At 46.7% G+C, this 12,767-nt stretch overlaps 1 protein-coding gene across 1 annotated transcript in view; it reads right to left on the reverse strand.

Annotated features, from left to right (window-relative positions):
• Positions 1-12,767, reverse strand: part of LOC145360085 (immunoglobulin superfamily member 21-like) — a 299,512-nt gene that overhangs the window by 142,127 nt on the left and 144,618 nt on the right. Inside the window, exon 4 of the mRNA XM_080215033.1 lies at positions 103-221. Within this exon, the coding sequence (XP_080071159.1) occupies positions 103-221 (119 nt within the window). The remainder of the gene's footprint in view (positions 1-102; positions 222-12,767) is intronic.

The following is a 12,767-nucleotide window of genomic DNA, read 5'->3' on the forward strand; positions in this document are numbered from 1 at the left end:
ATCTATATCCTATAGAAGACCCCTCGTCCCACCACAGAAACCCTCCCAAGTTGTGACTGCTTCGTCACATTGACAAATCAGTGCTGCGTTCTGGTAACTTACACATGACATTAAGGAAAACGTGACCGTATGCTTCTAGAAACTTCTTGCGATTTGTCCTGTCGTAGATCCCAACATGGCATTCGAAAGGCCCATTATCCAAAATACGGACTTCTGGAATCCTGTTTTTTTTAAGAGAAAGGAAATAAATGGAACAAAATTAGATACATTTCACCAAACACAAACATGTTTTTAGTCCCATTTTAGTATTGATACACAATAAGAAAAGTTCTCCCACTCCTGGAGGAAGCAGGTTGGATCTGCAGGATGTAGATCAGTTGGAGACTTGGTCGGAGAGATGGCAGATAGAGTTTAATCTGGACAAATGTGAGGTAATGCATTTTGGAAGGTCTAATACAGATAGGAAATACACAGTAAATGGCAGAACCTTAGGAGTATTGATAGGCAAAGAATTCTGGGTGTACAGGTACACAGTGACTGAAAGTGGCATTGCAGGTGGAGAAGGTAGTCAAGAAGGCATATAGCATGCTTGCCTTTGTCAGGCATTGAGTTTAAAATTTGGCAAATCATGTTGCAGCTTTATAGAATCTTAGTTAGGCTGCCTTTGGAATATAGTGTTCAATTCTAGTTGCCACACTACCAGAAGGATGTGGAGCCTTTGGAGAGGGTACAGGAAAGATTTGCCAGGATGTTGCCTGGTATGGAGGGCATTAGTTATGAGGAGAGGTTGGAGAAACTTGGTTTGTTCTCATTGGAATGATGGAGGTTGAGGGGCAAACTGATAGAAGTCTACAAGATTATGAGAGGGATGGACAGAGTGGATAGTCAGAAGCTCTTTCCCCAGGGTGGAATTACTAGGTCAATTACTAGGGGGCACAGGTTTAAGGTGCGAGGGTCAAGGTTTAAAGGAGATGTATGAGGCAGATTTTTTACACAGAGAGTTGTGGGTGCCTGGAACTCATTGCCAGGCGAGGTAGTGGAAGCAGATAGGGTAGTGACTTTTAAGGGGCGTCTTGACGAGTACATGAATAGGATGGGAATAGAGGGATATGGTTCCATGAAGGGTAGAGGGTTTTAGTTCTATTGGGCAGCATGGTCAGTGCAGGTTTGGAGGGCTGAAGGGCTGTTCCTGTGCTGTACTTTTCTTTGTTCTTTGGTCTGGAATGTTTTGGGTCCTCTAATAGCAGTGCTTCACGCGAGTATAACTCGCCAATGGAAATGTCGGCTGCACAATTATCCTTGATATGGATTGAATATAACTCTGGGACATTGATGCTTTGTTCATGGTCTGGGTCATAAATAGGAAATCTAGTCAGTTAAGGGATACACAGATGTGGATTAAAAGTGATGCCTTTAGACCATGGTCAGTCTAGATCATACCTGAATATTATAAAGTGACTCTGTTTGTTTCACTGCTTTTCAATGGATTTTGTGATTGTCAAAATGTGGGCACGTGGAATATTTTCAACCAGGTCAGGCAAAGCATGGGTGTGGAGTAGACAGTCTCCAATTATGCCAGTCCTTACCACTTCCACTGGCACAGGCTATGACCTAATGCCCTCTGCAGATCAACAGATTGTCAACAAACACTGACTGGCATGGTGGCACAGGGTTTAGCACTGCTGCCTCACAGCACCAGGAATCCGAGTTCAATTCCCGGCCTGGCTCACTGTCTGTGTGGAGTCTGCACGTTCTCACCATGTCTGCACGGGTAGAACCATACATAGAGAAGGAAAGGAGAGAGTGTGCACAATGTAGTGTTACAGTCATGGTTAGGGTGTAGAGAAAGATCAAATTAATACGAGGTAGCTCCAGTTAAAAGTCTGATGACAGCAGAGTGAAAGCTGTTCTTAAGTCGGTTGGTACATGATCTCAGACTGCTTATCTTTTTTCTGACGGAAGAAGGTGGAAGAGAGTGTGTCTGGGATGTGTGGGGTCCTTAATTATGCTGGCTGCTTTTCTGAGACAGTGGGAAGTATAGACAGAATCAATGATTGGGAAGCTGGCTTGTGTGATGGATTGGGCTACATTCACGACCTTTTGTAGTTCCTTGCAGTCTTGGGCAGAGCAGGAGCCAGACCAAGCTGTGATACAACCAGAAAGAATGCTTTCTATGGTGCATCTATAAAAGTTGATGACAGTCGTAGCAGACATGCCAAATTTCCTTCAACTTCTGAGAAAGTAGGGGCGCTCCAAGAACTTCTTTGACGTGGTCCAAGAACCCTCCCCCCTATCCAATGCCCTCACCCTCTCATAAGAACATAAGAAATAGGAGCAGGAGAAGGCCATCTAGCCCTTCGAGCCTGCCCCGCCATTCAATAAGATCATGGCTGATCTGAAGTGGCTCAGTTCCACTTTCCCGCTTTCTCCCCATAACCCTTAATTCCCTTGCCTATCAAAAACCTATCTACCCGTGTCTTAAATATATTTACCGAGGTAGCCTCCACCACTTCAATGGGCAGAGAATTCCAGAGATTCACCACCCTCTGAGTGAAGAAGTTCCTCCTCAACTCCGTTCTAAACTGCCACCCCTTTTCTTGAGGCTGTGCCCTCTTTAGTCCTGTTGTCCTTTCTGAGCGGGAAGAATCTTTCTACCTCTACCCTATCCATCCCCTTCATTATCTTATACATCTCTATAAGATCCCCCCTCATCCTTCTAAACTCCAACAAGTACAGACCCAGTCCATTCAGTCTCTCTTCATAGTCCAACCCCCTCATCTCTGGTATCAGCCTAGTGAACCTCCTCTGCACTCCCTCCAAGGCTAATATATCCTTCTGCAAGTGCGACGACCAAAACTGCACACAGTACTCCAGCTGTGGCCTCACCAGTGCCCTGTACAGTTGCAGCAAGACCTCCCTGCTTTTATATTCTATCCCCCTCGCTATAAAGGCCAGCATCCCATTCGCCTTCTTGATCACCTGCTGCACCTGCAGGCTGGGTTTTTGCGACTCATGCACAAGGACCCCCAGGTCCCTCTGCACTGTAGCATGCTGCAGCTTTTTGCCCTTTAAATAGTAATCCCTCCTACTATTATTCCTGCCAAAGTGGATAACATCACACTTGCTCTCTGCATTCAACTGACATCCATCAACAATTCTCAGGCTGATCCTGCATCTATTTCGTACACAGGGCCACTTTGACAATTCCCCCAGGATTTCTGGTTAGCTTTGCAGTGTTGGAGACCTATGACAACACACCTCCGTACTCTAATTCTGCCTCACAGTGATGAGGTGTTCCTCAGTCACAATGAAAAGGTACCTTAGTGCCAAGGTGCCTGGCCAGATAACGGATGTTCAGGCCTTACATGGGTCTGGCAACACTCGGATTTTTTTCACCATCCTGGGCAATGGGTATTGGTAAAATTGAGAGACACAGAAATATGCACACACACACACACACACACACACACACACACACACACACACACACACACACACACACACACACCAACTTCTTAATTTTGATAAGGGATTCCATAAAAACTGGATACGGTGGCACAGTGGTTAGCACTGCTGCCTCACAGCACCAGAGACCTGGGGTTCGATTCCCGGCTTGGGTGACTGTCCCTGTGTCTGCGTGGGTTTCCTCACACAGTCCAGAGATTTGCAGGTTAGGTGGATTGGCCATGTTAAATTGACCTTTAATGTCGGGGGATCAGCAGGGCAAATATGTGGGGTTATGGGGATAGTAACTGGGTGGGATTGTGGCCAGTACTGGCTCGATGGGCTGAATGGCCTCCTCCTGCACTGTAGGGATTCCATGATTCTCTATGATAATTGCGTAGTAGATCATTCTAACACGTGCGGTATAAGTCAATCTAAACACCAATTAATCTAAGTACACAGCACAATTCAATCGAAGAAAGCATGAATTAATCCGAACACACTGTACAAATATGTGGAAACCCAAGCTGGCTGTCGGAAAATGGATTGTTAGCCAATAAATTGGAAGCACACGTTATATCCTAATCTAAAAGGTCATGGCTGGTAGTGCTGAAGATATTGGGAAAGGAATGAGAGGAGACGTTCCCTGGCATTGTGAAGCTCCAAAGGCCAGAACACTGGAGGAGGAGATGGCAATCGAGGGGCTGAGGAAACTGAGGAATTCCATGGTTCTGAGGCAGGGCGAAAGAGTAAGCAAGGGATCGAGTAACAAGTCTGGATTTTAACACGGTGAGGGGCGCTGCATGCTGAGAAATGCTTTTTGCAACTCAGAGCAATGTGAGGAAAATTTAGAGGATTGACGGCGATTGTAATATTGATAAAATAGAGAGAAAGCCCATAAATATGGGAAGGGGAGCAACAAGTTAGGGAGGGATCAGCTATATTAAGAGCAAATTTTATTTTTATATTGGATTCTATGCAAGAGTTTGTGCAGGTCCACAAAAGTTGTATTGGAAGAGAGAGCTGGCTTTAAACTGGCTTGTGTTTTATATGGAACGTTGAAGGGAAAGGAGATGGTGGCACAGTGGTTAGCACTGCTGTCTCACAGAGCCAAGGTACCTCGGGTACTCTCTGTGTAGAGTCTGCATGTGTTCCCTGTGTCTGTGTGGATTTCTTCCCACACCCTAAGGATGTGCGGGTTAGGTGGATCGGCCGTGCTAAGTTGCTGTTTAATATCGGGGGGATTAACAGGGTAAATACGTGGGGTTACAGGGATAGGGCCTGGGAGGGATTGTCGGTGCAGGCTCAGTGGGCTGAATGGCCTCCTTCTGCACTGTAGGGATTCTATCATTCTATTCTGTGAAAGTCCCGGCCCACACAGGAAATCAACATTTGAGCCGGAGATGGCACTGCTGATGGAGGAGGTGTGGGAATTCCATCCGGGAGACTGTTGCTTGGTGAAGAAAGATTGTGACAGGCCCACGAAGGGTAAATTTTATTTATTAGTCACAAGTAGGCTTACATTGACACTGAAATGAAGTTACTGTGAAAATCCCCTAGTTGCCATTCCAGCACCAGTTCGGGTACACTGAGGGAGAATTTAGCACGGCCAGTGCACTTCGTCAGCACGTCTTTCAGACTGTGGGAGGAAACTGGAGCACTCGGAGGAGATTCATGCAGACGGGGGAGGATGTGCAAACTCCTCACAGACAATAACACAACCCGGGGATCGAACCCAGGTCCCTGACACTGTGAGGCGGCAGTGCTAACCACTGTGCTACAGTGCCTCCCTGAAATGTGAGGGTAATTTGTAACCCAACCAGATCATGCTGTCATTCAATGTCCATCCCTGGACAGCCCGCTGGAGCCAAACTGGTTGGTTATCCCCTGTGTAACCTGGCAACACTGAAATCAACGGCAGCAACCAATGCTGCATTCTCACCTGAGACCAGCTAACTCAGTAAGGGTTAGGAATTGGCGTTGCTGGGGTCTTCTTGCTCAGAATGTGTGTGGTAAGTGTTGGAAAATACTTTGGATTTCATTGTGTCCTTCTGTCAGTCAAAAGAGATGCAAGGATTTAACGGGCAACATGATTAAGCAGGATATTGAAGGAGGTGGTATAAGTCGTTCATGTTTACCACTCAGACTATTCTCAGTGGAACTTCTATTGTCATATTCACGAAGAAAAGCTTAGCGACTGTCAGTCACTGTGCTGCAGCAGAGTCAACCTTAGATGGAATGATGGTTAGCACTGCTCCCTCACACTGCCAAGGACCTGGATTCAATTCCTGATTAGGGTCACTGTTGGTGCGGAATCTGCACATTCTCCCTGTGTCTGCGTGGGTTTCCTCCAGGTGCTCTGGTTTCCTCTTAAAGTCTAAAAGACGTGCTGGTTAGATGCATTGTCCATGCTATATTCTCCCTCGGTGTACCCAAACAGGCGCCAGAGTGTGACAACTAGGAGATTTTCACAGTAACTTCATTGAAGTGTTAATATAAGCCTACTTGTGACACTAATGAATAAACTTTAATCCTGCGGTGCAGGTTTAATCTGGAATCTCCAACACTAGGCGTGGTCAGAGAAGGGTTCTGTTGGTAATGGTTAACACTGCCTGTTGGTTTGATGGCCAAAGGGAATTAGGAGATCCTGGCCCATTTGGGATCGCAAGCTCCATGAGCTGGGGGTGGGGAAATCGGGAGGAGGGGGAGGGATCAGGGGTTGAGAGAGATACAACAAAAAAGGCAGCACGGGTGGTGAACCTGGACTGCTCGCCAGTGCCCCCTGCTGAAAAATGAAAGTATTTGATTTGATTTAGTACTGTCACATGTATTGGGATACAATGAAAAGTATTGTTCCTTATATTGCTATACAGACAAAGCATACCGTTCATAGAGGAGACTAAAAAGTCTCACAGCATCAGATTAAAGTCCAGCAGGTTTATTTAGAATCAGAGCTTTTGGAGCGCTGCCCCTTCAGGTGACTCACCTGATGAAGGAACGGCGCTCCGGAAGCTCGTGCTACCAAATAAACCCGTTGGACTTGGTGTTGCGAGACTTTTTACTGTGCCCACCCCGGTCCAACGGCAGCATCTCCACATCGTGGTTCATGGAGTACACAGGGGAGAAGGAAAGGAGAATGTACGTTGTGAGACAGTTTAAAAGAGTGCAGTTTTAAAAGCATACAACGAGAGTATAAGATAGAATTAGAGGGTATGCTGGGGGCGGCTCGCAAAAAGTTGCCTCGCTCCGCACCATCTTGAATAACTGTCCCGCTGAGGACAGCACGGGACACAGTCACAACAGCTCTCCCCACAGCCAGGGTCACGCGCTGCCAATCATCTTCTAAGCGAGAAGAAAGAACTCACCCTCCAACGCCCTGGAACTGTACCCCGATAAGCCCGGGAGAGGTATCGTGCAAAAGAGTTATTTTTTAAGCATTTAATCAAAGTTTTTTTTTATATCCTACTCAATACATGACGTGGTTTCGTTTATACTTCAGCTTTCAGTGTCACGCTGCATATTTAAAATCCAACCAGTGTAGAAAAGCTTATTTATTAAGAACTCTCATCCCCTGCAGCATTTGGGGAAGATTAATATGATGTTTTCTCTGTCTCGAGTCAGTCAATACATTTTGGTACCTATTAATGTTAAGTCTGCGATGCCAGTGTTGGAATTGAAACCTTTTCCTCTTTTGGGGGAGGTTAAATTTCAATGCTCTAATACTCTGAGCTGTGGTTAGACGTAGGGTGAAACTGCTTGTACGCTCACCCGATCGGATACCTTAACTACAACCTGCAAAGGGCGTCAAGTAAGGAGTCAATCAAAATTGGCTAATGCGTGGGCATTAATTTGCTGAGCTATGAGGGTAAAGTGGGAGAACGGGTCTGTCTCAACTACTGTACAGAACCAGCATGAACCTAATGGGCTGAATAGCCTTGCTCTGTGCCGTAATGACCATAAAACCCATTCCCTGTGGATTCCCTGCAGCTAGTTAACATCAGCTCCAGCGGGATTCACATCAGGTTCGGATGGATTTTGGATCTGAGTTCTAAAGGTAAAAGAATATCAGAGAATTCCTACAGTGCAGAAGGAGGCCATTGGGCCCATTGAGTCTGTGCCATCTCTCTGACAGGGCATCCTATCCCTGTAATCCCATGTATTTAACCAGCTAATCCACCTAACCTACACATTTGTGGACACTAAGGGGGCAATTTAACATGTCCAATCCACTTAACCCGCACATCTTTGGACTGTGGGAGGAAACTGGAACACCCGGAGGGAACCCACCCAGACACGAGGAGAACTTCACACAGACAGTCACCCGAGGCTAGAATTGAACCTGGGGCCCTGGTGCTGTGAGGCAGCAATGCTAAACATTGTGCCACTGTGCCACCCTGATGAATGCTCTTTTCTTCTGGGCACTTTTCCTGCCATCCCTTCTGTTCTGAAGGTGTTGATTCCCTGACCCGGAGCTGTTCTTTTATGCCAATTGTCAAAGATACCTCAACCCTAAGCAACCAATATTAGTGCGTGAGTGTTGATGGTGAGTGTGGCCAGCTATTAATCATCAGCTGCTGGGTTCGCCCGACAATGTGGTACAGATAATCGGACTCCCTGGATTAGATTAGAGGAGGAACTATCATCCAGAATTTTAAGCTGGAAAATGGACATGAGGGAGTGTGGGAGCAGGAACATGTTTAGTTTGTGTTATTGGTTGTTTGGAGCAAAGGAAGAAAGAACAACTTGCATTTATATAGCGCCTTTCGTGATCACAGAACATTCCAAAGTGCTCGATAGCTAATGAAATCCTTCTGAAGTGTTGTAGCATGGGAAACACTGTATCCACTTTGCACAGAGTAAACTCCCACAAGCAATAATGTCTTGATTTGATTTGAATTGAATTATTATTGTCACATGTACTGAGACACAGTGAAAAGTATTGTTTCTTGCGTGCTATACAGACAAAGCATACCATTCATAGAGTACATAGGTGAGAAGGAAAGGAGAGGGTGCAGAATATAGTGTTGGGTTACAGATGAGGGGGAGACAGAAAGATCAGCTTACTATATAATAGGCCCATTCAAAAGTCTGATGGTGACAGAGAAGAAACTGTTTGTGAGTTGGTTGGTACCTGATCTCAGACTTCTGTATCTTTTTCCCGATGGAAGGAGATGGAAGAGAGAATGTCCAGGGTGTGTGGGGTCCTTGGTTATGCTGCCTGCTTTCCTGAGGCAGCGGGAAGCGTAGACAGAGCCAATGGATGGGACGTTGGTTTGCATGATGGATTGGGCTACATTCACAACCCTTTGTAGTTTCTTGTGATCTTGGGCAGAGCAGGAGCCATACCAAGCTGTGATACAACTGGAAAGAATGCTTTCTATGGTGCATCTGTAAAAGTTGGTGAGGGGCGTAGCGGACATGCCAAATTTTCTTAGCCTCCTAGTGACCAGATGGTTTTAGTGATGTGGGTTGGAGGATAACTATTGGTTAAGGCACCTGGGAGAACTCCCCAGTTGTGTTTGGGAACAGTACCATAAAAACATAAGAACATAAGAAATAGGAGCAGGAGTAGGCCATCTGGCCCTTCGAGCCTGACCCGCCATTCAATAAGATCATGGCTGATCTGTCGTGGCTCAGTTCCACTTTCCGGCCCTCTCCCCATAACCCTTAATCCCCTCTCTTATCAAAAACCCATCAACCCGCTTCTTGAAAATATTTAGCGAGGCAGCCTCCACCACTTCAACGGGTAGAGAATTCCAGAGATTCATGGGGCTATTCCATCCACTGAAGAGGATGGAGGAGGCTCATGTGACAAATGGCCACTCTGATGGTAGGGCACTCACTCAACACTGCGCTGGGGAGTGTCAATCAAAATGATTTGTGCTTCAACTTGCTGCTGATCATTATCTCAGCTCTCACATAAGGAATGCACAGATGGGCGAGGTACCAGAGGGCCACTCTGTGCCAACAAACCTGCACCCAAACACCAAGTCTCTGCATTCAGGGGTAGTAGGGTCAAATAAGGAGCTATTGGATTGTATCCCAGCAGAGCGAAGGAATGGGGTTTAAAAATTGATATTCAATGACTCAATACAGACTGAGGTTCAGTATCCTATTGCTTCGCACATTTTCTGACTGAAACTTCAACTAAACCATCTTTGAAGCCCATAGCAATATCATCACAAGAAATATCATAGAATCCCTGCAGTGCAGAAGAGGCCACTCAGCCCATCGAGTCTGCACTGATCACAATCTCACCTATATCCATATCCCCACATATTGGCCCTGCTACTCCCTCGAACCTAAGCACCCCAGCAGACTAGGGGCAATTTAGCATGGCCAATGCACCTAACCCTCACATCTTTGGACTGTGGGAAGAAACCGGAACAGCCGAAGGAAACCCACGCAGACACGGGGAGAATGTACAAACTCCGCACAGACAGTGATCCAAGCCAAGAATCGAACCAGGCCCCAGGCGCTGTGAGGCAGTAGTGCTAACCACTGTGCCACCGCGCCACCCCTATCAATCACTTTGGACAATGGACCCTTTTTCTTCATTTGTGGGGCATGACCTGCCCATCATTTATTGCCCATCCTGAGCTGTCCTTGAGAAGGTGGTGGTGAGCTGCCTCCTTCAGCGATTGATACAACTGAGTGGCTTGTTAGGCCATTGCAGAGGGCAGCTGAGAGTCAACCACATTGCTGTGGCTCTGGAGTCACATGTAGGCCAGACCGGGTAAGGACGGCAGATTTCCTTCCCTAAAGAACACTAGTGAATCAGACAAGGTTTTTCCGACAATTCTAAGCCTCTGCTTACAATAAAGCATCTTTAAGGACAAAAGGAAACAAGAAGGAACCTTCTTCGCTGAAGATCGGGGGAGGGAGCGGGCAGTCAATAACTTGCGAAAGCTAAAGTTAAATTCTCTTCCCCAAGTGACGAGGTGAAGCAAAATGATTTCTGAGGTGCAGTGCGGAACCCACAGGGAATAATTTCAGATATCGAGAGTGCGTTCTTGCTTAGGGAATGGAGGCAGGATGAAGCTATAATGACCCTGACAAGCTGTAATAGTCAGAAAGCACACTGTTCCCTCACAAGCATTCAGATTCAATACCCTGTGAGGGCCACGGCCAAAATTGGCTGCCGGTCTGCTGAGGTGAAGAGATCTGGCATCCGAAATGAGATGATATTGGCTGGGAAACGGCGAGGGAGAATAAAGGGCAGGAATAAATGAGGCGCATCAAGGTGTTTAAAAATGATTGCTTTATGTTTCGAGTGTTTATTCTGGTTCTTAAAGCTGGCCGCTCCCCCTCGATATTCGGGTGATTTTATTACTGTGATATTAGTGTTTGTTTCGGTGTCGTGGTGTTAGCTGCAAGCTGTTTATACAACAGCTGGCCCGAGGAGATGGTAATTTTCTCTGGATCTGTCAGCTGCTTGATATACTAAATGCATCATATTGAGAGTTAGAGCTCTTACAGAGTGTTCAATTTGGTTCCTGAGCTCGGCACTCAGTATTTTGTGCTGGGAGGGGAGGGAGGCTTTGCTGGGGGTGGGGGGTTGGAATGAGAATAGTGCGAACGTGAGACCAACGTGCAAGTGGGGATGTTTCAGAAAGGTTACTCCTTTCTCTTTCCTCACGTTCTTATCTCCGCAGTAACAGGCTGGGTGCCTCCCCGGACGCTGATCTGAAACCAGCCCCTAGGAACCAGGCGGGCACCTGCTTTTGACTCCAAGCCCTGCCCATGGTGAAGGGGTTGGCTGTTCTTCCTCACAAACGTGTCACAGCAGAGTTAGCCCATTCGCTGCCTTGAGCTTGCTCTGCTGTTCAATAAGATCGTGGCTGATCTGTTTGCATTTCGATAGAATCGCTACAGTGCAGAAGGAAGCCATTCGGCCCATCGGGTCTGCACTGACTCTCTTCTCCAACAGAATATCTTACCCAGGCCCACTCCCCTGCCCTATCTCCGTGCATTTACCATGGCTAATCCACATATCTTTGGACACTATGGGACAATTTAGCATGGCTAATGCACCTAACACACACATCTTTGGACAACAATCCCCACCTGGCCCTATGCCCGTAACCCAACATATTTACCCTTCTGATCACCCTGATACCAAGGGGCAATTTAGTATGGCCAATCCACATCTCTGGACTGTGGAGCACCCGGAGGAAACCCATGCAGACACGGGGAGAATGTGCACAGACAGTTACTCAAGGCTGGAATTGAATCGGGTCCTGTGAGGCAGCAGGGCTAACCACTGTGCCACCGTGGCGCCCCAAATGAACCATTTCTCAGGAGTATTTCTGTGAAAGCTGACAATGAGTCACGCAGGAACCAATAATCAGGTTTGACTCTCATTTCCTTCATTGATAGATGCAGAAGCTGATCCTGAACATAAACCTTCCTGTTCTCCCCATTGCGGGAATCATCACTGCAGGATGGAGAATTTGATGGACCTTCTGAGGTGGTGGGGTGCGGGGTGGCAGAAAATCCCACCCAAAGTGTTCAATTGTCCTGTTTTTGATTATCTGTACTGGCTTGTTATTGATTCTCAATGAGCTTGATTGGTTAAGCCTGGATGTGGACTCCAAAAAAAGTAAACAGACTGTAGAAAGAGCTGGAAGCTGGAGGTAGCAGCGTGAAGCAGACATTTCAAAACACTGTGAATAAAACCCATACGCAGATAGAAACTGGTGTCATCTGTGCGAGGTTCAGCAAAACAAAATATGCAACACTGAACACAGTGGGGGGCAGTGGCCTACTGTTTTTTTAATTAGACTATTAATCCAGAAACTCAGCTAGCATTCTGGGGGCCCGGGTTCGAATCCCACCATGGCAGACAGCGGAATTTGAATTCAACAAAAGAAATCTGGAATCTACCGATGACCATGAAACCATTGTCCATTGTCAGAAAAACTCATCTGGTCGAATAATGACCTATAGATAAGGAAGAAAATCTGCTGTCTTTACCGGGTCTGGCCTACATGTGATTCCAGGCCCAGAGCAATGTGTTTGACTATCAACTGCCCTCTGAAATGGCCTAGCAAGCCACTCAGTTGTAAGGGCAACTCGGGATGGGCAATAAATGCTGGCCATTCCAGCAACGCCCTTGTCCCACGAATGAATGGGAGAAAAGAGACACGAAAGCGTGGAAGCCTGGAGCAAACAGGAATGCACCATATTGTGCACTGCATGTACCAAATCAGAAAAGTTGCATAGTATCAGATAGAAATGAATTGTTCCATTTTTCCTGCCATACTGTACACAGACGGGAGCTGTGAGACACATACAAGCCACTTGAGGGTCGGCCATTCCCC

Source organism: Carcharhinus amblyrhynchos, chromosome 30, assembly GCF_965287045.1.
Source record: "Carcharhinus amblyrhynchos chromosome 30, sCarAmb.v2.hapA, whole genome shotgun sequence".
In the NCBI taxonomy this organism is placed as follows: domain Eukaryota; kingdom Metazoa; phylum Chordata; class Chondrichthyes; order Carcharhiniformes; family Carcharhinidae; genus Carcharhinus; species Carcharhinus amblyrhynchos.